This window comes from Mastomys coucha, unplaced genomic scaffold, assembly GCF_008632895.1.
Source record: "Mastomys coucha isolate ucsf_1 unplaced genomic scaffold, UCSF_Mcou_1 pScaffold3, whole genome shotgun sequence".
NCBI classification, from domain to species: Eukaryota; Metazoa; Chordata; class Mammalia; order Rodentia; family Muridae; genus Mastomys; species Mastomys coucha.
In genome coordinates, this window is record NW_022196909.1 from 47,242,327 (window position 1) to 47,267,365 (window position 25,039).

Here is a 25,039-nt window from a genome sequence, read left to right on the forward strand (position 1 = left end):
AAATCCGCCTGCCTCTGCCTCCCAAGTGCTGGGATTAAAGGCGTGCGCCACCACCGCCCGGCTATGTTATTGTTTTGAGTCAGGGTTTCACATTTTCCGGGTTAGCCTCAAACCTCCTCTATAGCCAAGGATGACCTTGAATTTCCGGTCCTCCTGCCCCTCAGATTTACTTATCATTATTATGCATGTCCGTGAGTGTACGTGTGCGTGCAGGAGAGCGCATTTATCCTGAAGAGCAGGAGGTCAGAGGATAGCAACGGCTCCCAGGGACTTTGAACTCCTGACTCTCGGGGATAGTCTGCTCTAGAAAGAGGGTGAGTAGGTGAAGGAATGGCCAGACTTCCTTCTGAAAGCAACAAAGGCCAGACTGAAAAGCAGGAAGACAGTTTCAGTAGGCAGTGCTTGAGAACTGACACGCTGATCCAACTCTTTACGCTGGATAGATTCCCTTCTTCAGTGAGAACATGAATCCATCAACCTTGGCCCCTCCAATAGCCAAACTCCCAGCCCGTGCGTGCGTGCGTGCGTGCGTGCGTGCGTGCGTGCGTGCGTGCGTGCGGAGACAGACACTCAATAAGATCACATTAACTTAAACCTTTCCCCTTTATCTGTGTATTCTCTCCTCCCACTTTTTTTTTTTTTAAAGATTTTATTTATGTGAGTACACTGTGATACTTCGGACAGATAAGGGCACTGGATGCCACTAGAGATGAGGTCGTGAGCTATCATGTGGTTGCTGGGAATTGAACTCAGGACCTCTGGAAGAGCAGTCAGTGCTCTTAACCGCTGAGCCGTCTCTCCTGCCTTCTTTCCATTTTTTTGGAAACTTTTGATCCTCCTGCCTCCATGCCTCTTCCTACCCCCCCCCCTCAGTAGTGGTGTGACAGCCCCCATATGGGGCTCTGCATCTACGTTTCTTGTTCCCTAAGAATAAAGTGGTTTTCTAGCACTTAGTAGGTCTCCTTCATATTTGCAGGACACTGAGGGCTTTGCCGGCTCAGTAGCGCACACCTGAAATTTTAGTATCTGGGAGAGTGAGTGTCAGGAAGATGGTGGGTGCGGGACCAGCATGGGCAAGGGTGAGCCCAGAGGGCAGCCTGAAGCCTGAACACTAATTTTTTAAAAATTAATAAGCAAGGAAGTGAGCGAGGGCTATGCTGGAGAGGCAGTCACCGAATAGTGAGTAGTCAGAAGGGGACATTCAAAAAGCCCTGACTGCCATCGTCAGCACTTCAGAAACAAAGCAGACCAGGCAAGCCTGGGCCACCTCCTCTCCTTGTCCCAGGCCCGCTTCCCTTTGCTCGAGTTTAGTCATTCCCACAGCGCGAGGAGTTTGGACTTCCACCTCCCATCTGGCAGCTCTGCACCCTCTCCGGCTAGCAGGTGTTTCATGGCACTTTACATGACACCGACTTCCTTGAAAGAGCATCGGGTGCACCTGCCGAAGCTGTGACCTTTGTGATCAGGTAGCAAGCAAGAAGCTCCAGGAGGGTGGGAGCCCTTCCCAGAACACCAAACGAACCACTGGGCTCGGTTCGATGCTGGACAGGCTTGAGCTCCGGTCTCAGCAAAGTCTTCACATTCTCACTGCGCCACCCCGTTAGGCATCCCACTCATTCAAGACCTGTCTGGTACACGGCTTTCTCAGGAGCAAGCTCTGGGCCAGGCATTGGGGGCAACATTGAGGAAGGACCGCATGGTAAGAAGAGCAAGAGGAAGATGCTGGGGCTATGCCCCTGAGACAGCACTGTAGCAGGCCTTCTTGGCTTGACGACTACGGCCCTCGTGTCCCATAGGGCACAGGGGCAAGTAAAGGTGACTGGTAAGTCACACTGCAGGTCCAGGGTGATGGCTTAACAGGTAAAGGCACCTGCTGCCAAGCTTGATGACTTGAGTGTTTGATTCCTGGGATCACACATGGTAGAAGGAGAAAACTGAACCCTGAAAGTCGTCCTCTGATCTCTACACACTCACCATGATGGGCATGCCCAGAGACAGAGAGACAGAGACAGAGACAGAGACAGACACACACAGTCACACACACAAATAGAATATAAAGAATATAGAGAGGTCAGGCACTGGTGGCACACGCCTTTAATCCCAGCCCTTGGGAGGCATAGGCAGGTGGATTTCTGAGTTCAAGGCCAGCCTGGTTTACAGAGTGAGTTCCAGGACAGCCAGAGCTACACAGAGAAACCCTGTCTCAATATATATATTGAGAGAGAATATAATTAAATGAACTCTTGGATGTAGCTAAGCCTGAGTGTGCACTTGAGAGACTCAGGCAGGAGCTTGCTGAGTTGGAGGCCGTATCCTGGGCTATAGAGAGTGAGAGCCTGTCTTAATCAAAACAAAGCCTTTTGGACAGCGGCAAGGGGCTGGAAAGGAGAAAAGGCCTAGAACACCCCCCACTGTTTGGAAATCCCTCCTGGACAAGGCAGCAGAATTGGAAGAGAGTCCAGGGGGGAGCTCTTATTTAATTAGGAGCTGACAGAGACTGGTATAAGACAGCGGCCACTGGTCCTAGCACCACAGGGGTAGTGACTTATTAAACACGGGGCCAAGCGGATAAGTCAATGGGTCACACTCTGCAGCTATGAGGATGGGAAAGGACGTTGTTACCTCTGTGTCACTGTGACAGGGTCAGGCACAAACAACCCAAGGGAGGAAAGACTTTCTTTTTTTCTTTTTTCTTTTTTTTCCCGAGACAGGGTTTCTCTGTGTAGCCCTGACTGTCCTGGAACTCACTCTGTAGACCAGGCTGGCCTCGAACTCAGAAATCTGCCTGCCTCTGCCTCCCTAGTGCTGGGATTGAAGGCACATGCCACAAACACCCAGCAAGGGAAGGCTTCTTTTGGCTTAGGTCTTGGAGGGCTTGCTCCATCATCATGGGGTTGGCATGGTGAAGTAGTTCAGTTGGAAACGTTTTACATCCGGGAAGGACCGCAAGCAGAGAGCATGTCGTGACCCACTTCCCAGGAAGGTCCACACGCCAGAAGCTCAACTGTCTCCCAGAACTAGTGCCCTAGCTGGGGAACCAGGATCCGACACACCCAAGAGGGGACAATCCAGACGTAAACCGTTCTAGAGAGAGGTACAAGGGTAGAAAAGACAGCAATCGCAGTGGGTGTCCCAGGCTTGGGATGAAGGGTGTAAAAATGGAAGTTAACTTCGTGGGATCTAGAATCCCAGATGTCTTGTCTGGGAGAACAAGGACCACGAGTCAGAGAAACGGGGATAAAAAGTAGGTTTGGAAGGCTTTGGGCAAGTTAACCAATCTGCCCAGACCTCTATTATTGTGATAACAGTCATCCAGCACTAAGGGTTTCTTTGGGAATGAAGTAATGTGGGTGGCCTCCAGGTAGACAGTAGATGCTCAATAAACACTTTCAGATGCTCGATACTGCGCCGAGTACACACACGTTCCACTCAGGCCTGCCCCCTCAGGGACTATGATCCTCTCTATAGACCAATGTGGAGGGGTGAAGTTCACCCTTGAGAAAATGGCAGAGCGGAGTTCAGCCCACAGTCCATGTTCCTAACTATCTGACCACACCCGCTGTCCCTAGGACCTAGAACTTGAACTCGTGGGAGGGATGGAAGGAGGGAGGAAGGGAGGGGCAGGAGCAGTGGGCAGAGGTGAGCAGTTTTATTTGGAAGTATGTCTCCATGACTTGATCTGGAGGGAGGGGCATAGGATCTTTGTCTTGGTCGTTTCTCTTCTTTCCCAGCTCTGGTCCCAGGGTCCTTGAGCTGCAGCACAGAACCGTGTTCTCATCAAGTATGAATATCCCAGACAGCCTCTACGGTCTCGGCCTGCTGAGGATGGCAACCAAGTCCGATCCCGGACAGGCACTTGGTCAGCAGCTGGTAGCACCAGGACCTTACCAGAGGCAGGAATCACCCACAGGCCTGCTGTGGCCAAGTCCGTAGACACAGCATCGGAAGAACAAGGGTGTTGTCGGAGGAGGCTAATTTTCTGGTGCTGGATCCAGTTTCTCTTCCTGAGAGGCCGAAGCCAGGATGGGCGTCTCCTCGCCACCATTGAGGGACTTCTGTTCGCTGCTATTGGCTGGAAGGGTTCTGTTGCCTTGGGAACTCCAGCGGGTCAGGCGCTTTAGAGAGGAGTCCCGCCGGGCAAGCGGAGGGGGGTGGAAGCAGGTGAAGGAGCTGCTGGTGGTGGGACGCTTATCTAGCAGAGAAAAGGGGGAAGGGGGAAAAGTGAGCAGGAACGGGAGAGGCGAGGGTCATGCCTCAGCTCTGGGAGAGGGGTGATCTTCAGTTCCACCTCCGTGACCCAGGCGATCCTGCAGGCAGCCTCCCTTCCGCCCTCCCAAGCCAGGGGAAGGCTCACCTCCTGGCTCGATCGGATGCATGAGCCTGTTCATCTGGACATTCCAGTGTTTCACGTTGGTGCTGGCCTGGTGCAACTTCCTCTGGGCAGCCTATGGGGCAAGGCGGTGGGAGTGGGTCAGAACTGCCATCCATCCAGGGCGATGTAGGCTGCTCGCCTGGTCAGGGTCAGAGGCCCTGAGAATCTTGATCACAGCTACTGCCCCTCCCCCCCTAGGAAGTCCTGGAAGGCTGGGCATGGCAGTGAGTGCCCATAAAGCCAGCACTTGGGATGTTGAGACAGAGGGAGGTCAAGGCCTGGGCTACATAATGAGTTAGAGGCCAGAGTTGGCTACAGGAGACCCTGCCTCAAAAAGGGTGGATGTGCTGGGCAGTGGTGGCGCACGCCTTTATTCCCAGCACTTGGGAGGCAGAGGCAGGTGGATTTCTGAGTTCAAGGCCAGCCTGGTCTACAGAGTGAGTTCCAGGACAGCCAGGGCTACACAGAGAAACCCTGTCTCGAAAAACCAAAAAAAAAAAAAAAAGAGGGTGGATGCTGGGAATTGAACTCCAGTCCTCTGGAAAAGCAGCACACGCTCTTAACCACTGAGCAATCACTTCAGCCCCAGTTTTAAAAAAAAAAAGTTACATAGGGTATGGTATGTAGCTGTCTGAACTGAACTCATTCTGTAGACCAGGCTGGCTTAGAACTCAACCAATGTACCCTTGCCTCTGCTGCTTGTGTGCTGGGATTATAGACCTGGGCCACCACATGCTGCCAAGGCTTTACAAAACTATTTAATTTCCCTTGATGAGACAGGGTCTCATGCATTCAGACTCACTGGCCTCAAACTCTGATGTAGCTAATGGTGACCTTGAACTTCTGATCCTTCTCAATCCTGCTCTTGAGTAGTGAGCTTAGAGCCCCAGTGCCTGACACAAAGAGCACTGGGGAATGACTCCTGGGCTCTGTGCATGCTTGGCAAACACTCTACAAATGGAGCCACATTCCCAGCTTCTAAAAGCACACACACACACACACACACACACACACACACACACATATATATATATATATACATATATATATATACATATATATATATACATATATATATGAATGACATCATTGGGGGGCTGGAAAGATGATGGCTCAGTGGTTAAGAGCATTGTCTGCTCTTCCAGAGGTCCTGAGTTCAATTCCCAGCAACCACATTGGATCACAACCATTTATAATGGGATCTGATGCCCTCTTCTGGCATGCAGGTGTGTATGCAGATAGAGCATCCATACATAAAATAAATAAAAAATTTAAAATGACTTAAGAAAAAATCATCATTGGGCTGAAGAGATGGCTCAGCAGTAGAAAACCCTGGCTGCTTTTGGAGGACCAGGGTTGGACTCGCACCCATATGGTGGCTCACAAGTGTAATTCCAGGCCCAGGGGATTCAACAATTAACACCTCCTGGGTCCTGTGCACACTGTTCCCACATGGTACACAGACATTCATGCAGACAAAATACACATACATATACATTTTAAAAAGTTTTAAAAGATTAAAAAACAAAACAAAACAAATCGGGCTGGTGAGATGGCTCAGTGGGTAAGAGCACTGACTGCTCTTCCGAAGGTCCTGAGTTCAAATCCCAGCAACCACATGGTGGCTCATAACTACCCATAATGAGATCTGACTTCATCTTTCTGGTGCATCTGAAGACAGCTACAGTGTACTTATGTATAATAATAAATAAATCTTTAAAAAAAAAAACAAACCTAAAACCAAAACAACAACAACAACAAAACCAACCTAGAACCTTTTCTACAAGGATTCAAGCTCCAGGGAGTGTTCAGGAGGCGGGGGAATCCCACCCAGGTTAATAATACTTTGGCCAACACAGCCACATGTGTGTTCAGCATTTACATGTTCCGGAGTGGTAACACTTATCTGCTTCCTCTCCCAGATGAGAGACGTCAGACCCAGAGGTTAAGCAATGTGTAAGGTGACAACACAGCCAGCTGATGATAATGCGAGATTGGAGACAAGTAGCTTGGCTCTGGAGTCCGGCGCCATGACACACTGGTTCCCCCAGCTCCTCCCGGTTCCCTGCCGGGTATCTCACCTCCACGTCCTCGTCTGCCCTCTGCCGGTTCTGCCGCACCTCCTCCAGCTGCTGCTGGGCGTGCTGCAGGGAACGGCTCTGCTGCGCCATCTCCTGCTGGAGCTCCTGCTTCTCCTGCTGCGCTCGCTCGATGTAGCGCTCTTGCTCCTCCTTCAGATGCATCAGCTGCTTCAGCTTTTCCTCCTCCTCCTCCAGCAGCCTGCCGGGGTGCACAGGGGCGTCTCAGAGCCGAGGAGAGAGGCTGGCAGGAAAGGTTCCCTGGCCACCGTACCTACCTGGTCTGGGCGAGGCGCACAGACTCCTCATCCCGCCTAGCTTTCACCTCCAGTTGCAGAGCTTCCTGCAGCCGCTCCTGCATCTCCTCCAGCTCCGCGATGCGCTGCCGTTGCCGGGCCGCCTCTTCCTTCTTCAGCTCCATCTCAGCCTGCATAGAGGCCCGGGCCTGTGGGGAGCCCAGAGCCAGTCAGTGGGACACCGGTGGAGAAAGACAGGCTACTGCCTCCCCCCAACCCCCCAAGCCCGCAACCCTGGCTCTGCCTGGTTGTGTATATGGAGAGTCTTTAATTGGGGTTTCCTGATCTGAGCTGGTCAAGACCCTGAATCCTCAGATTGTTCTTGCACTGATCTTAGAAAGAATAATTAGACGCTTGCTGGGGCTGTAGTTTGCAGCAGAAGGCTTGCCTTCTATGCCCACAGCCCCGTGTTTGCTATCCAGTCTCACACAAAACAACACCAGTTATAATTACATGTAATTAAACATCATAATATGTTATGTTACAATAAACCAGCATATTAAACGAAGGTAATCCGTTCCTAGCTCCTACCCTAACAATTATAATATCATTATGGCGGGTGCCAGGGACTGCAATTATTACAATAACCAAAGTTATTGAACTCTTTTTTTTTTTTCTTTCTGAGACCAAGTTGCTCTGAGGGTGGCCTCGACCTCAGAGATTCTCCTGCCTCTGCCTCCCAAGTGCTGGGAATAAAAGCGAGTGCCACTACATCTCAGGTTATTATTATTATTAAATTTTTATTTTATTTTATTTTTTTATTTTGGTTTTCCAAGACAGTGTTTCTCTGTAGCCCTGGCTGTCCTGGAACTCACTCCGTAGACCAGGCTGGCCTCAAACTCAGAAGTCCGCCTGCCTCTATCTCCCAAGTGCTGGGATTAAAGGCATGTGCCACCACTTCCCGGCATTATTAAAGTTTTTATTAGTTCACGTGCATGGGTGTGTTGGCTGCATATAAGTCTGTACACCACATGAGAACACTACCCACAGAGGCAGGAAGAGGGTGTGGGATCCGCTGGCTGGCTATGAGCTTCCACGTGGGTGTACTAGTTCAAGCTGGGTTCTCTGAAAAATCAGCCAGTGGTCTTAGCTGAGGAGTCATCATTCTAGACGTACTGTGTTCTTTGAGACAGGATCTTAGGTAGTCCAGGCTGGCCTCAAACTCGCTACGTAGCAAGGATGACCTTGAACTCTTGCCTTTCCTGCCTCCACACCTGCCTGGCTTTATTAAAGTCCTCACATCTGTTACTTCGCAGAATCCTGTCCCATTTCCATGTACAGGGTTCTAGTTACTGATATGGAGAGACTTAGTGCATGTCTGAGCTCATACAGCTCTTAAAAGGCGGGGGCGTAATGGGCACACACGCCACGGCATGCCTGCGGCGGTCAGAGGACAACATTGTGGAGCTGGTTCTCTCTGCCTATCTTTCCGAGGTTTGGGGAACGGAGTTCAGGACGCTACGTATGTGTGGCAAGCACCTTTACCTTCTGGGCCAGCTCTCCATTTAAACTGAAGTCAATTGTTTCTGCAGGTCTACACTCTGTCTGTCCCATGCGTCCCACCTTAGGGTCCCCAAACTGGTTTGGTTCAAATTTAGTTCAAGTCTAGATTGATTTCATTTCCAAATTATTTGCAATCACGAGGTCTTTAAGCAGCTTCTTCGGCCCAAGTTCTGCCCCCAGAAAAGAATTCTGAACCAGGTCCCGTTCTACCAGGGGGCTTTCCCTAACCTTACTCCTGTCCCCGCCCCACCCTACCAGCCGTTAGGCCACGCCCAAAGCATCCAGGCTCTTCTCCAATCTATTCCCTCATGGGCCCCTCAGGCCCCGCCCACAACCTCTTTCAGCTCTACCTCAGCCAATGGGCTCCACCCTATCTAGGCCCCTCCCATAGCATCCTCTAGACCGCAGGCCACGCCCTGCACCTAGGTCCAACCCTGCTCCTCTGTCTCGACCCTGTCGTGGCCCCGCCCACCGGCCCGGCCCCGCCCTCTGGCCCCGCCTCACCTGCTCCGCCTCCCGCAGCTGGCCCTCCAGCGCCTGCTGCAGCTCCCGGTGCTGGCTGCGGCGGCGCTCCTCCTCCTCCTGCAGCAGCCTCTCGGCCTGCCGCTGAGCCTCCTGCAGCAGCTCCAGCTCCTGCAGCTTCCTCTCCTTCTCCTCCTGCAGCTGCTGCAGTCGCAGCAGCTCCTCCTCCTTGGCTGCCCGGCGGCGCTCGCGCTGCTCCCGCTGTTCCCGCCGCTTCTGCTTCAGGTCCTTGTGCAGCGATGTCTTCCCCTCTGCCTGCAGCCGGATCGCGGTCTGGATGGCTATGGGCAGAGCGGGACAAAGTCAGCCCGGGCCTAGGCACCACCGCCAAGGGGTTCCAAGGGTCGCTCGGGTAAAATGACCCAGGCCCAGATAGACCCGGGCTGGCACTCACCGGCCGTCCACTCCTGGCGCTGGCGCGTGTCGGAGGCGCTCATCTCATACGTGCGGCTGGCCGTCTTCACACAAAACATGCAGCGCTTTCCTTCGCGGTCCGGAAGCACCTATGAGATGGCCCAGCCCAGGTGACTTCTCTGAGATAGGAGCCACATCTGCCCCAGCAGTACCCCCAGCTCCAGCTTCCTCCTCTTCCTCCTGGCTGACCATCTTCTCTGGGACATTTCCCACCCTGCCAGGAGTATGCATGGTCTGGGATAGATGGTTAGTCACGGGGTGCTTGCGCGCCATTTTCTTCTTGGTATCTCTCCACAAGGTTTAGTACGCAGTACATGCTTGAACATATGCCTGGGGCCTCAGCACCTACAACTGCTGATTTCTACCTGGAAATCTCTTAAATGTCACTCGTTCTTCAAGGGTTTGGGGCTACGGATAATGCAGGGGTGTGTTTTACATCCTTGTCCTCACCAGCTGTCAGCACTAGTGTTTTCTTTCCTCCCTCTTTCTCTTTCTCTCCCTCTCTGTCTCTGTCTCTCTCTGTGTGTCTCTCTATGTCTCTCTCTGAGACAGGATTCCTTTGTGTAGCCCTGGCTTTCCCGGACTAGCTCTGTAGACCAGGCTGGCCTCAAACTCTCCCTCTGTCTCCCAAGTGCTGGGACTAAAGGTGTGTAATGCAACGTGCCCAACTCTGCACTAGTGTTTGCCATACAACATTTATCTACGATCATATATATTCCTGTCGGGCTTTACTTCATAGAGAAAGCAATTGGCTCTGAGATATCTGGAGGCTTACCCAACACTTGTGACCTTATGCAAGAGAAAGGGGTAATGCCTTGAATAGTTGACCATTCTCTCTTGAGACAAGAGAGAATGGTTTTGCTGTGTAGCCCAGGTTGGCCTCCTATCTCAAAACTCTTCTCTGCCTCAGTCTCTGGAGTGCAAGGAGCGCTTAATAAATGTTTAATGTAAAGACAATGAGCAAAGATATAGAAAAACTGGGATACTTAGATCCCACTGGTGAGTCAGACTACCAGGTGATATTACTGTTGAAAATTTGGCATTTCCTTGAAAGCTAGGATTATCATATAGCCGAGTGATACTACTCCTATATAAGTATGTACCAAAGAGAAGTAAAAATATATTCATTAGAAATAGATCCAGGAGGGCTGGCTGGCACAGCTGTTAAGAATGCTTGCTTACTGCTCTTGGCTCCCAGCACCAACATGGCTGCTCACAAATACTTCGAACTCCAGTTCTAGGAAGTCTGATTCCTCTTTTTACCTTCTCGGATTCTTGAACACATATGGTGCACATACCTACCCTCAGGCACACATACACATAACATTCAATGAAAAATAAATATTTAACCCTTGTGCCAGCCATGAGTTGGTTTTGGAGTTATTAGCCAATGAGGTCCCAGAGATCCCCAAACATTACAGGCCTTTGGAATCGCTCTTCGGAACTTGACAGCAAGACACCGACCCAGTTGCCGAAGAACTCAAGTGCTTGAGTCTTAGAACATGGCAAAAATCAAGCTGGTATGAACCTGGAAGCTTTATCTCTACTGGCTTGCTTTCATTATGTTAGAAGGCACGCGATACCGGAGAACGGCCATCATCAACCAGGCTCAGCTCTGAAGCCTTCAGGCTACATTAATGATGGGCCTGGAAAGACATGCCCACGGGCGTAACCAATCACTCTCTGCTTAGATCAAAGTTGCACTTTAAAGGATGAAACCCATTCTTAACACCTTTATTTAGCTACCTATGCCTACGTGTAGGGGTGGCATGGAGGCTAAGGTCCTGTTCCCCAACTGGTTCTTGATCTGTCAGTAAAGAAAGCCATGAGCCAATTGCTGGGCAAAAGGGAATAGGCAGGACTTCTGGGTCCCTGGATGCAAGGAAGGAGAGGAATTGACCAGCCATGTGAGATCTCAAAACAGAGTGGCCACACAGACCGCTCCTACAGGCAGGGGCATTTAGCAGGGGCTAGGTGTACCGAGCAACTAAAGTTTAGGGCAGGTGGGAGGTGCAGAGCTAAGAGTATTGATAAGGGTGTGCTAGCCACAGGAGTTTAATAATGCCCAGCAGTTGTGCAAAGAAGCCAAGTTGAAAATGAACAACATGCGTGTCTGTGTCTTTTGTCCCTGGCTTCAAGGGAAGTTGGGTGGGGGCTGGTAGCACGGCCATTCCCGGAGCTTAGGCGGGGTAGCAAAAAGCTATACTCAACATCTACACAGCTCATAAGCCCCAGAGGAGAACCCAAAATGATCATGCTGCTAAATGGACAGGGTATGTATGAAACTAACTCCTAATGACTCACGGGTATTCCCTAGACCGGGAAGCTTCTGTCATCAGTAGATAGTGTTTATTTTATTTTATTTTATTTTATTTTATTTATTTTTGTTTTTCGAGACAGGGTTTCTCTGTATAGCTCTGGCTGTCCTGGAACTCACTCTGTAGACCAGGCTGGCCTCGAACTCAGAAATCTGCCTGCCTCTGCCTCCCAAGTGCTGGGATTAAAGGCGTGAGCCACCACTGCCAGGCAGTAGATAGTGTTTTAACACACGGATCCACAACTGGCCAGGGTGCAGATCGTAAGAGAGCGCAGAACACTCAGCCCTCCAGGGGACATTTAAACTGCACCCAAAAAACCCCCAAACCATAAGAGCCCAAGGCGGCTGGTGACTACAAGGAACCATTATCCCCTGGATATGGCCGAGCAGAAGCACAAATGAGCTCACGACAGTTTTGACAGCATACACAAAGCCTGTGCAAGCACATGCCAGACCAAATCCCAGCAAGTAGCGGAAGTTGGGCACACTATCCCACTCCACGCAGTCGTGCTACTGGCAATTGTTAGTTGCTGGGAGGGCAAGAGTGTAGCACCTGGTAAGGCACAAATTATCCTGAAAGATTAAAAAAAAAAAAAAAGATACAAAGTTGGGTGCGGAAAGGAGGGGTGAGCTCAGGAAGAGTTAGGGAATGGGAGGTGAGTATGATCAAGACAAGTTGTATGAAATTCTCAGCTATAAAAAGATCTTGGTTCAGTCTCTAGAGTCTGTGTCCAAAGCTGGGTGTGATGTCATCGAAACCGGGTGGGATGTCATCAAAGCTGGGTGTGATGTCATCGAAGCTGGGTGTGATGTCATCGAAACCGAGTGTGATGTCATCAAAGCTGGGTGTGACAGTACATGCTTTTATACTAGCACTGAGGAAGTGGAGACAGGCAGCTAGCTGCGAGAGCTGAGTGGCCACCCGCCTATCTTACATGGCAAGGTCCGCGCCAGTGAGAGACTCTGTCTCAAAACCAAGCAAGCCGGGGGTGTGGAGGTGAGTGGTAGTTCAAGCGGAAAGTGCTTGCGGTGTAAGCATGAGTACCTGAGTCCTAGCCCAGCATCAAGGAAATAGCCAGGCATGAGGAGGCACACGATAATCCTAGTGTTGGGAGGTGGTGAGAAGAGAGCCAGTCTCAGGGTTTCACTGGCGACCAGCCTATCTAAATCAGTGAGCCCCGTGTCCCAGTGTGACAGACTGTATCTCAAAAAAAAACGAGGAAAATGGCTCCTGAAGGAATTACTCAGAGGATGGCTTCTGGCCTCCATAGTCATATGTGGGTGGAACACAGACAGACACATGCACGCACACATGGGCATACACACACACACAAAGAAAACGGACCAAACCAAAGCAGGTATCTCTTGAGGAATGACTGACACCCTAGTTTAAACTTTGGTTTCCTTATGTATGTGCATACACACACAAACACACACACATACACACACGACCCCTGTTGGTATTCTGTCTGGACTCCACCCCCATACTTACCTGGCAGCAGCCAGGTATGCTCCCTTCCCCCCACAGTTACCTGGTGACAGCCAGGTAGACCTGGCCCACTATAAAAGGGGCTGCTTGGCCCCTCCTCCCTCTCTTCCACGATTACTCTTCTGTCTCTCTTACTCTTGCTTGCTGCTTGCCCCGCCTCTCCACATTCCCTTTCCCCATCTCTCCAAGTGGTCATGGCCGGCCTCTATTTCTCTACGCTCTCCTTCTCTCTGCCTTTCTCTGCCTCTACTACCCTCTTAACTCCCCTCCCCATTCCCTAAATAAACTCTATTCTATACTATACCGGTGTGTGGCTGGTCCCTCAGGGGGAAGGGATGCCTTGGCATGGGCCCGCTGAGGCACCCCCTTTCCCCCACACCCTGCCAGAACATATTCTTATAGCTCTTTCTCTTTTATGATCACAACAATCCCAGGATTTAAGTGGTAGAAACGAAAGCATTGGGATTTGAAGGTCAGCATTGACTATGTAAGTTCAAAACCATGCTACGCTACAAGAAACCCTGTGTCAAAGGAAAAGGAAAGGGGGATTGAAAACATTTGCTGGAGAGTGTTAGGTCTAAGTCAGGCCCTCTGAAATCTCTACCGACATCTAATCATCCACCGTGGCTTCTGCATCGGGTTGGTGGGTTTAGTCTTTTTTAAGTGCTGGCACTGGCCTGGTATGGTGGAACACCTGTCCTGTCATGCAGGAGGCCCCCACGTTTGACTAGGAAAAATAAAAGTGCCCACTATGCATGAGCGGTCTCCAGGTAGCCGGGTGGGTTTGAGATGCATTAACCTACTCTAAACGGAACTGTCATGGCGGCTTTCCCCTCTCCTCCGGTCTTGTTCCCGACCCCCTTGTCTGCACTCTGTGCCCTCACCTCCACACAGCAGTGAGCATCCAGGGGGATGGTGCCTCGTTTTTCCTTGCATTCCTCACTCCCAAAGTAGCAGAGGCAGCTGGGTTGCAGCTGGAACCAGCGCTCGGCCCAGTTCCTTCTCAGGTGCCCTCGCTTCCACAGATAGCCCTGCGGCCAGAAGCGAGTCAGCGAGAGGCCTCCCAGGTCTCCATCACCCCACCAGCTCCTGAGGGTCCCCTCCAAGGCTCCTTGGCTGGCCTGACCTGTTTCAGGATGTCTTGGATGAGCTCCTGGTAGACTTCTTGGATGGCCATGCTGAGCGAGTCCCGCCCCACACCCCGTAGGCAGCGGCCTGAGTTGAAGAGCTCCAGAAACTGCCAGACAGTGAGTCCCCCGGAGGTCTGGGCCGACTGGGGATCCTGGGCCAGCAGTTCCTCCAGCTCGCCCAGGCCCATCTCCAAACTCATGCTGCTTAGAAGCTTCTGTAGCAGGTACTCAACCTGGAAGAAAGAGGGAGGCCGGGCAACCTCAGCAGCAACTCCAGGGCAAGGGAGAGGCCACGCACGGGTGGAAACCAGGAGAGAGGTTTTTCGAGGGGTTCCACAGTCCAGACATCCTCCGTCTTCCCTGTCTTAAGACCACCTCCGCCGGGCGGTGGTGGCGCATGCCTTTAATCCCAGCACTTGGGAGGCAGAGGCAGGCGGATTTCTGAGTTCGAGGCCAGCCTGGTCTACAGAGTGAGTTCCAGGACAGCCAGGGCTACACAGAGAAACTCCAGCTTGAAAGACCAAAAAGAAAACACTCTCCGAAGGAAAACATCCTCCAACACCCCCCCCCACACACACACACACACAAAACTTTGCCTATGATGAAAACCAAGGCCCAGTTTAGGAAGTGACTTCCTTCAAGTCACACAGCACGTGGGAGGGGGCAAGACTCCACTTGGATTTCTGACTCCAAAGCCAATGCCCAGCCCTTGAGATCCTTCCCTTGTGGGAGATCAATGGGAGGAGGGTTAGGGTAAGCAGGACAGGCACAGGAAACCCATGGCAGACGAACAGGAAGTAGTGGTTGGGGTACATCCTGCTTCAGTTTGTTCCCACAGCGGTATGGCCCTTCCTACTCGCTGAGGGGCTGCTCTGTCCCAACTGGCAAGAAGCTGCTGAGAATGCCCACACTGCCCCAGCAGTCTTGGGAAACTCTCTTTACGGATGACACTCTGGGGAACCACTGGGTCTCTCTACTCTCAGATCTCAGAGTTCCCCCAGAGCTAAGGAGGCAGGGCCCAGGTTCCTGGCCTCTTCCCCCAGCATGCCCCGTATCTTTGGAGTCTGGCTCGCCAGTTTAAAAAAAGAAAAATAAATAAATAATAAATAAATAAATAAATAAGGAAAGGAAAGAAACTCTCTGGGGCAAAGGCCAGACTTGGTTGCCCACCTTGAGTAACTAGGGAGTTACTTCCTCTGCTTCCCTTCCCTGAACAAAGGCCTTTCCTAGAGTGCCACTGTGCCTACAACGGGCCACCAAATCCCGCTGCAGGATCTGAATGGTCTTTGGTGGCACACGCCTTTAATCCCAGCACCTGGGAGGCAGAGGCAGGCGGATTTCTGAGTTCGAGGCCAGCCTGGTCTACAGAGTGAGTTCCAGGACGGCCAGGGCTACACAGAGAAACCCTGTCTCGGAACCCACCCCCCAGCCCCCCACAAAAAAGCTCAGCAGGGCGTCTATTTGCCTCAGACTCTAAACATGTGTGGCTCATTTTCTTCCTTTGAGAACTTGCAGAGTCCCCTCCCCCACCCCGACCCCCGATGGAGATGGGGTGCCGGTGAAGTTAGGGGATCTGGGAACGCCCCACGATGCTCTGTCTTCCCTTGAGGCTTTGCCAGGGGCTTGGCCCTCAGTGACCCCACCCCCGGCTCTGACGTCACCCTTACCTCGTCGGGAACCATGATCAGCGGGTACTTGTCCTCAGACAGGAAGTTGAAGAGGCACCAGAGACGAAAAGCATCCTGGTTGGAGAGCAGGCTGTTTCCGTTGCCGTCCGCTCGGTAGTTCTTCTTGGCGGTCAGCGTCCAGCACAGCTCATCGAAGTGCTCCTTAACGAAGGCGCCCTCCTCCACCTGCCGAGAGGCCTGCGAGTCAGCCAGCTGCTTCACCCTCCTCCCACTCTCAGATGAAGCTCCCTCCTGGCGTCTCGGGTTCCTCCACAGACCCCCCACTTCCCCCACCTGCTGAGCCCAAGGCTGAACTCAAGTTAGTTCAGACACTCCAATGCTACTTTCGCACTCTAATTTCTTTTTCTTTTTCCTTTTTTTTTTTTTGGTTTTTCGAGACAAGAGTTTCTCTGTGTAGCCCTGGCTGTCCTGGAACTCACTCTGTAGACCAGGCTGGCCTCGAACTCAGAAATCTGCCTGTCTCTGCCTCCCAAGTGCTGAGATCAAAGGCGTGCGCCACCACTGCCCGGCCTCACTCTGATTTCCATAGCAAGGATGGAACTAGTTTCTCAGCCCAAGGGAGATAGGAAAGGGAAGCCGGGAGGATGGGACAGCCAAGGAGAAGCCAAGAAGACAGCGACAGGCGAGAAGAGTAGGGTGGAAATTAGTGTGGGCTTCGGCAGGGAGAGGTGAGGGCTAAGAGAGAGGACAGACAATAGGGGACAGGTGGCTGGGATGGCGATTGCAGATTGTGGAGCAGGGACAGACAGCAGGGACAGAAATGGGAGTTTGCTGCGGGAGTGGAGTGTTTGGTTAGAAGGCTAGGTGTTCGGGTGCGGAGGTGGGGAGGGGCGCCCCCCACGAGCTCCTCACCTTGTCCAGGATGTACTTGTTGAGGTAGGGCATGTACCCTTGACTGGACACGGGGCCGTCGTCGTCATCCCGGAAGTGCTCCTCGAGGGCCACGGGGTCGTGGGGGATGTGCAGGACCGTGTACAGGTTGTGGGACAGCACCTTGGACAGAGCGACAGGTTGACTTTTCTGCATCCCCATCAGACCTTGGCCAAAAGATTGAGTCCACCCTGCCTGTTCATTCAAGCCCCGCCCTGCCTTGGCTGAGTCCTCTGCGGGCACCGTCCTAATTGACACTCAAGAGCAGACCCTCCTGTCCGTCCGTCGTTCACATCACTGCCATAGCAACCATCCCTGTCCCCAGGTGACAGGAGAAACCTTGAAGGCCTACTCAGCTGGGATTCAGACCCCGGAGGGGTCTTACCTGTTATTTTGTTGTTATTTTGACACACTTCGAGAGCCCAGGAGCTGGGACTCAGTCCCCGGAGGAGGACTCTTTCCGGTTGTTTTGTTACACAGGTCAGGTGCCCAGAGGCAGTAAGACTTCAGAGCCCAAGTGCTGCCTACGAGGGAGCGGGACGCTAGGCTATCTGCAGGGAGGCAGTGGGCCATTCCCGGGCAGGATCACTTTTGACCAAAGACTCAGTATTCAGGCCGCCATGTGCACCCAGGCAAGTGCGATGGGATGGGAGGAGGGGCCCCTGAACAGGGAAGAGAGCTAGGGAAGACTTTCTCAGAGAGTGCCCAAGAGGTGGAGAAATAGGAGAGATGGTAGCCGTGTGGCAGTGATGGCGTGTAGAGGTTGGGGTGGGGTGGGCATTGGCTAAAGAGATCTGTGATGCTAAGACAAAGGGCTGGTTTGAGTCGGAAGATTAGGTAAAAAGAGGAGGAGGAGGAAGGGCCTTTGGGGAAATTCCGCTACAGTGCTTAATCACAGACAGTGTGATTAAAATAATATTGAAAAAATAGCCATCTATTGGGAGGGGTATGGTAGCACACACCTTTAATCAGTGTACTCAGGAGGCAGAGGCAGGAGAATCTCTGTGAGTTTCAGGCCATCATGGTCTGCATAGAGTTCCATGTCAGCCATGGATACACACCCCCTGTCTCAAAGAAAAAGTGTTGTATCCCTGTTGCTCCCCGTGTATCAGCCACATCAGCCACTATATAAACTGATTTAAAACTTCTTTTCTTTCTTTTTTCTGTTTTTTTTTTTTTTTTTTTTTTGGTTTTTCGAGACAGGGTTTCTCTGTGTAGCCCTGGCTGACCTGGAACTCACTCTGTAGACCAGGCTGGCCTCGAACTCACAAAGATTCATCTGCCTCTGCCTCCAGAGTACTGGGATCAAAGGGCACCACGGCCAGGTGGCCTACAGACTATTTAAAAATGACAGTAATCACCCGGGAGTCTTACTTATTCCCATCTGCTGTGTCTCTTCTCAGAGTGCCTAGCCGAGGGAGCTTCCTGCAAAGCCCTAGCCAAACGGCTACCCTCCGGTGAGGACAGGGAGCATGGGAAGGCATGCATGGTCTAGGAGAAACCCCTTCAGGCTCTGAGCAATAAAATGTTTGCAATAAAATAGGCTACACCTGCTGTGGACATTGAGGCGGGAGATGGCAGAGATGCAGAGCCAGGCTCAAGTCTACACACAGTGAATGTGAGTTCCAGTCCAGTGTAGAAGTGGTTTGGTTTTTTGTTTTTCAATCTATTTATCAAAGATGTAAAAGACAGTAACAGCAAATACTGAGGGGGTGGGAGCTTTAACTACCTACTGCCAGGCTGTGTGTGTTTTATATATAACTATAACTCTAAGATTATATGAATACATAACTATATAACTATATATATAACTATATATATATAACTATATATATATATATATATATATATATATATAAAATGTAGCCAAGGCTGGCCTTAAACTCACAATTAACCAAATATAACCTTGAACTCAAGGTCCTCCTATCTCCACATCCCAGTGCTTACAATACAGATGTATGCCACAATCACTGGCTAAATTAGACATCTTTGTGGTGTTCAGGAATCTCTCAATTTAAAATTGGGTGTGGGCGGTATAGATGGCTCAGTGGCTAAGAGTGCTTGCTGTTCTTCCACAGAACCTAAGCTCAGTTCCCGACATCTGCATCAGGTAACTCAGGACATCTGGATCCTCTTCTGGCCTCTGAAGGTACCCACACTCATAAACACACACACACACACACACACACACACACACACCACCAAAACAACAACAACAAAACATATACTCTTTTAAATTGGATGTGATCTTTGACCTGGAATTCTTTTCTTTTTATTTCTTTCATTTTATGAAGATTTGTTTGACTTTTAATTTTGTGATGTGTGTGTGTATGCCTATGTGTGGGTGTGTGCAGATAACTGTGGACCCCCTCAGAGGCCAGAGAAGGGTATTAGATTCCCTGGAGCCGGTGTTATATATGCTGTGAGCCATCTATCTGATGTGGATGCTGGAAAACAACCTCTGTTGGGTCTTCTTCAAGAGAATATGAGCTCTCTTTTTAAAAAAGATTTACTTATTTGCTTATTTTATGTGAGTACATCGTTGTCTTTAAATACACCAGAAGAGGGCATCAGATCCCATTAAAGATGGTTCTGAGCCACCATGTGGTTGCTGGGAATTGAACTCAGGACCTCTGGAAGAGCAACCAGTGCTTCCAGAGTCACTCCTAAGGCGTTTGTTTTAACATTTATTTATTTGCGAGGGGTTGGGGTGGTAAACACCTCACAGGTCTTAGAAGTCATTCAGATAGTCGATACAGATCCAGGGAGGACATCAACTGAGCTCTGGGGAAAGGGTTTGGCTTACAAGTTCTGAGTGGGTGACACCCAGAAATTCACAAACGGGACACCACAAGATCATCTCACAGCACAACTTAATAACCAGGCAGAGTAATAGTGGCTGTTAAGGGTGCACTTTACCTTCTACATCTATTATCTTAACAGCTCTTGTGTGGAGCTCAGAGGACAACTTATGGGGAGTCAGTTCTCTTCTTGCCACCGGGGATCGGGCGGGGGGGTTGCCCAGGATCAAGCTCAGGATTTGAGGCTTGGCAGTGGGTGCGTTAACCTGCTGAGTTCCTGCCAGCCTGTCTGTTGTTTAAATCTGGAATAGGCATTGCCTTTATGACAGGAAAAAAAAAATCAAGGAGGGGCATCTGAGACAGGGTGCCACTCTGTAGCTTGGGCTGGCCTCCCAGTCTTTCTACCTCAGTGTTCTGGTGCCGGGGTTAAAGGTCGAGATCATCTTACTTGTTTATAGAACTGGAGTTACGAGATGTGGGTCCTCTGCTCTTAACCACTGAGCCATCTCTCCAGCCCATCCTGTTTTGTTTCTTGAGACAGGCCTCAAACTCATTCTGCGTGACTCCTGATCCTCTTGCCTCGCCCATGAGAATGTGTTCTCTAGCATGCCCAGTTTAGCAGCGCTGGACTAACCCAACCCTGGGCCCCATGCACACGTAGACAAGGCCTCCATCAGCTAAGCTGCATCCCCAGGCCTGTTTCCTTCCTTGGATGTTCACCTGCATCCACCTACTCATCACGGGTTCCTCATCTGTGCCTTTTTGTGACTGACTCTGCAGAGCCCGGGGACCGGGGCTGTCAGCTGTCTGGATGAGGTGGGATTTTAGAGCTCTAGACACTCAGGGGCCCTCTGCACAGAGAAGCTGACCTCAGACTGCTAGACTTTCCTATGCCTGAGGTGGGGTGAGGGGCAGGACCAGGCAGGAGAGGAAACGGCAGGGGTGGCTCCCCCCATCCCCCAGTGGGCAGGAGCTCACTGCAGATCTCAATCAACCCTGGGCCAGGAGGGAGGGAGGGACATATTTTCTGAGAGTCACAGGTAAGGAAATGAAGCCTTTGGAAGGAAGTGACATGCCCAGGGTCTGGCCAGAGGCCCCCCTCGGGGTCTCCACTGGAGCAGGTGAAACTGAAGGGCCTGCCCCTCCCTGACTCAGTTTCCGGGGGTGGGGGTGGGGTCTAGGTGTCTGTAGTTTTCCTACACTGTCAGCTGGCGTCCCTCCATCTCTAACCTCAGAGTGGATAGCCCTGGGCAGAGAAGGTTCTGTGCGCGCTCGCTCTTTCCTCTGCGGGTGTGAGATGGAGCTCTCCTCCGCAGGGGAGCCGGGAGAAATTAGCTGTCATGTCTACACTGACCCTAAGAGTGGAAAGGTCTGGCTCTGCAGTGCCCAGCCTTCAGATCCTGGACCCCTGTCCAACAGGGGCCCGGGGAGATGAACACAAAGTGGGAACCGCATGAAAGCAGCGACCTCGAAAAGCATGAATGATCTCTCTCCTTAACAGACTGCTCTTGGTTTTCCTTTTTTGTTTGGCTTGTTCTCTTTCTTTCTTTCCCCCCCCCCCTTTTTTTTTTTTATTTGAGATAGGATCTTACCCTGTAGCCCAGGCTGGCCTCAACTTCTCAGCAATCCTCCTGACTTTCCCCTGCCACCGACTCCCCCTCCCCAAGAGCTGGGATCATCATTCTCTTAAAAGATACAGCTAGGCATGGTGGCATAGGCCGTTAGTCCCTGTACTTGGGAGAGGCAGGAAGTATATGTTTAAGGCTAGCCTGGGTTACACTGAGTGCTGGAATCAAAGGCAGGGTACTGCAGCAAGACCTTCCAGTCTGAGTCCACCTGGGCAGGATAGCTCTTCTCACTGGTTTACTTCCACCGCTCACAGCAAAGTGGACAAAAGTCTAACTTTCTAGAGCAATGCAGTGGAGCTGGAGGAGGAAGGCTCGGCAGGTGAGGGTGTTTGTCCCGGCCCAGCAACTCAAGCTCAGTGTCTGTGACCTGCCTGGTGGAAGGAGAGAACTGGCTCCCCAAGCTGCCCTCTGACCTTCACATGGACACTGTGGTCATCACAGACTCCCCGACCCCACCACACACAAGCAAATGCAATAACATGTACATGAGTAAATAAATAAATAAATAGCCTTTAATCCCAGCACTTGAGAGGCAGAGGCAGGTAGATCTCTGTGAGTTCAAGGCCAGCCTGGTCTACAGAGTAAGTTCCAGGACAGCCAGGGCTACAGAGAAACTCTGCCTCAAAACACAAACAACAAAGGCTGGAGAGATGGCTCAGCAGTTAAGAGCACTGACTGCTCTTCTGAAGGTCCTGAGTTCAAATCCCAGCAACCACATGGTGGCTCACAACCATCCGTAATGAGATCTGATGCACCCTTCTGGTGTGTCTAAAGACAGCTACAGTGTACTTACATATAATAAACAAATAAATCTTTAAAAAACAAACAGCCAAAAACCAAACTAAACGAAAACAAAAATAAAAAAAAATCAGAGTAAAACAAATGAAACCGAAAAAGCAAATGAGAGGCTTCATAGAAGAAATTGTGTTTCTCCCGCACCCACCCCACACCCCAGAAAAAAACAAAACCAAACCCTCTGTGCCATTTTGGGTTTGTTTGTGTCTTCATTTTTTTGGGGGGTGGTATGGGGGAGACAATCCCTGGAGTGTCTGACTGCTTCAACCTCAAGTGCTGGCGTGCCTCCACATCTAGGTGTGGACCACCTGGGCTTTCCTGGGCTCCTTCCCCTCTTCCTCTGGCCTCAGCGGGGTGCACCAGACCAAGCAAGGTAGCCCCCTGAGCACTCAGACACAGTGCGATCTGGGGTTGGGGGTTACAGAGCTTCCTGCCTGTCCCCCACAGAGGACAAGGACAAGGCTAGGAACCTTATTCCTAATGACCAGCAGCTAAGCCAGAGTGAGCCCTCATCCTTATGCCTGCAGAAGACAGGGCGTACCCTGCTGCTCTATCTCGTCCTCAGCTTCCTCCGCCTTCTGACCACTTCTCCATGACTTCCTCTCTGCCTCTCCCCACCTCCAGCAATGTTATTACTTCCCTCCCAGCCTGGCATCCACCACGGTGGGTCCAGGGAGGGGCAGGGGGGACCCTTCCCTCACATGCAAGGACCCTGACATTTCTGCCTCCCCTCCACATGGTCCCAAAACTCTTAGTGTTAGTTCGAGAGTGGACAAGTTTCCTGTTAGGCAGGTGTGACATTTACTGTTTATGGCTAGAGATGTCACTGCCGAGAGGGCTCGATTCGAGCTGAGAGGTGCACAATTTAAGCGTGTGTGTACGCGCTCAGAGAATCTTCCCCAGAAATACTCAACCCGTGGGCGTTGAGGGTGGGCGGAGGTGGGGCGGAAAATGAGGCCAGTCGGAAGCTAACCTAGAGTGGGGTCTCTAGTTGGGAGACCTTCCTGACTGGTGACACCAAGAAATGGGAACTGTTTGAGGGCTGCACGCTCTGCACATAGGACACATGGAGAGCCTGGGGAGAGGTCAGAAGTCACGGAACATGGTATCATGGGAGCAAGAAGCCATGTGGTAGGGGTTCTATTGGTGTCTGGACAGGGTTGGAGGGGGGGAGCGCACAGTTTCTACAGGATGGGTGTCTGGACAGAGTTGGGGGAGGGTGGGGAGGAGGGCACAGTTTCTACAGGATGGGTGTCCAGATAACCTGGTTTTCTTTCATGAGCAGAACTCAACTCAGTGACAAGAGCTGGACTTACATGGGAAGGGCTAACCTGCCTCTCTGGAGAACCAGAGGTGGAGCTGAACTCTCTCCTTCCCGGGGAAGTAGAACATTAGTCACTAGATGCCCAGAAATCCAGCTCAGCGGGGTAGACGGGAGATACAGCTAGCTGGAGCAGCTAAGTCTCTAGGACCCAACTTCGGCCATGTCAGGGTTGAGCCTGAGGTGGGCCAGGCCCTGCCTGTTCTGTCCCATCTGCCTCTCAGGTTTCCTGTCTTGGTTGTGTGAACAGTGGAGGCTGTAAACACCCAGCTCTTGAGAGGGGAGAAGGAGACAGCCTTGTGTAGAGCACTAGATAAAGTATTTACAGGGAGTGACTGGATCCCTAGAGGCCCAGCACTCTCTGGCTCCAGCAGCCTAGACTTATGCTGGCACCCCTCTGGGGAGAGAGTCCCTTCCTCTCCTGTCCAGGCCTAATGGTTTTAAGATGATGGGGGTGGGTGCAGTGTGTGTGTGTGTGTGTGTGTGTGTGTGTGTGTGTGTGTGTAGGTGGTTACTGAAGGGGTTTCCTCAGGTCTGGCTTCCCTGACACGTTCAACCTGAGGTCTCAAGGCATAGAGAAATCTCCCAACATGTTGGGTTCCTGCCCACCTATCAGTCACCCATCTTGCTTTGCAAATGGAGGAGGCTCTCAGAGCCAGGGGTGTAACTGGCAAGCACTAACTAACTGTCTTTCTTCAAAGCCATGAGGAAGCCACAGGGAGGAGCAGGGTACGTGCCCAAGCACGACGCTGGGGAACCCACAAGGAGCCCGGGAAGGGGCCTGGCTACTGACTCTCGGGACCTCGTAATGCCACCTCTACTGTCCGCCCAGTCAGGGGACTTGGTTCTTTCTGGACGGTGGCTTCTGGTGACACGAGCCTGGGGCCTCTGGGGAGCATCCCACTGAGCTACGTTGCCTCTGTGGCTCCGCAAAGGCTGCTCTGGCTGACTCTGACTCTCGGAAGGGTTGAGAGCTGGCGCGGTGGGTCAGCCTCCCCTGAGCCCCAGGGATGCCCCTCACCTTGAGTTGGGACTTGGAGACCTTGCCGCTCTTCTCCACGTCCAGTGCAGTGAAGGCGTACCAGATAGACTTGAGCAGCTCCTTGCGCAGGGCCATGGCTGAGGCGCCCGCCCCGGCCCAGGGGCGGCTCTGACACCAAGATCCGGTTTCAGGAAATGCAAACGGCTGCAGACCGCAGAGAGGCCCTGGTGCAGAGCGGAGCGAGAGCTCCACCTGCCTGCTCCCTCTTGCTTCCAGTGCCTGGCTGGCTGCTCACTCCGTGCAAGGGACCGGGGCTGACACTCCCAGAGCTAGAGCACTCCTTTGGCTGGGCCTGCCCCCCCCACCGCCCCCCAGCACAGGTAGTCACTTTAGAAGCCCGCTTGCCCCAGGACCTTCCCAGGCTCCCAGTGGTAGTAGCTCTAGAGAGAGAAAACAGGCCCTTCCAGACTTAGAGGGACACAGGATCAGGAGTCAAGTTTACCAAGTGGAAGAGCTTGGACCGGTTAGCCCCGAGAGTCTACTCTTAGTACATTTGTACCTCACAGAGCTGTGTGGGTGCCTGAGACTGGACGTAATAAGGAAAACTGTAGGCCCAGGACAGGACATTTCTTTAGAGCCAACCTAGCAGGATCTCAGTGAGGAGCTCCACCCAAGCGAAAGCGACCCAACCGGAGGAAGGACGGAGCCAGCCGCTTCTCCGGGACGGGGTGCCTTGGCACCTTGGGTTTGCTGTCTCCCCCCCCCCCCCCCCCGACCAGGGCCTCGGCTCTAAAGGAAGCTGCAGAACACTGCCCACTTTGTACCTGGTGGCC

At 51.9% G+C, this 25,039-nt stretch overlaps 1 protein-coding gene across 1 annotated transcript; it reads right to left on the reverse strand.

The window, feature by feature from the left end:
* Window positions 1-3,630: 3,630 nt before the first annotated feature.
* Window positions 3,631-24,401, reverse strand: Def6 (DEF6 guanine nucleotide exchange factor). The gene is made up of 11 exons (XM_031346796.1): window positions 24,246-24,401; window positions 16,662-16,802; window positions 15,789-15,974; window positions 14,118-14,354; window positions 13,876-14,022; window positions 9,166-9,274; window positions 8,754-9,052; window positions 6,729-6,895; window positions 6,454-6,652; window positions 4,355-4,445; window positions 3,631-4,192 (listed from the first exon to the last, which is right to left on the reverse strand). Exons 1-11 carry the CDS (start codon window positions 24,339-24,341, stop codon window positions 3,972-3,974), a joined length of 1,893 nt encoding a protein of 630 aa, XP_031202656.1. The 5' UTR covers window positions 24,342-24,401; the 3' UTR covers window positions 3,631-3,971.
* Window positions 24,402-25,039: the final 638 nt, after the last annotated feature.

What these genes read in the sequence shown, in the direction of transcription:
- Def6 (XM_031346796.1), bottom strand. Translation starts at nt 24,341, where the DNA reads ATGGCCCTGCGCAAGGAGCTGCTCAAGTCTATCTGGTACGCCTTCACT. An exon ending in TCTCCAAGTCCCAACTCAAG is followed by an intron (nt 16,803 to 24,245) that starts GTGAGGGGCATC and finishes GCTCTGTCCAAG; the next exon opens with GTGCTGTCCCACAACCTGTA. An exon ending in TGATCATGGTTCCCGACGAG is followed by an intron (nt 14,355 to 15,788) that starts GTAAGGGTGACG and finishes TCTTTCTTCCAG; the next exon opens with GTTGAGTACCTGCTACAGAA.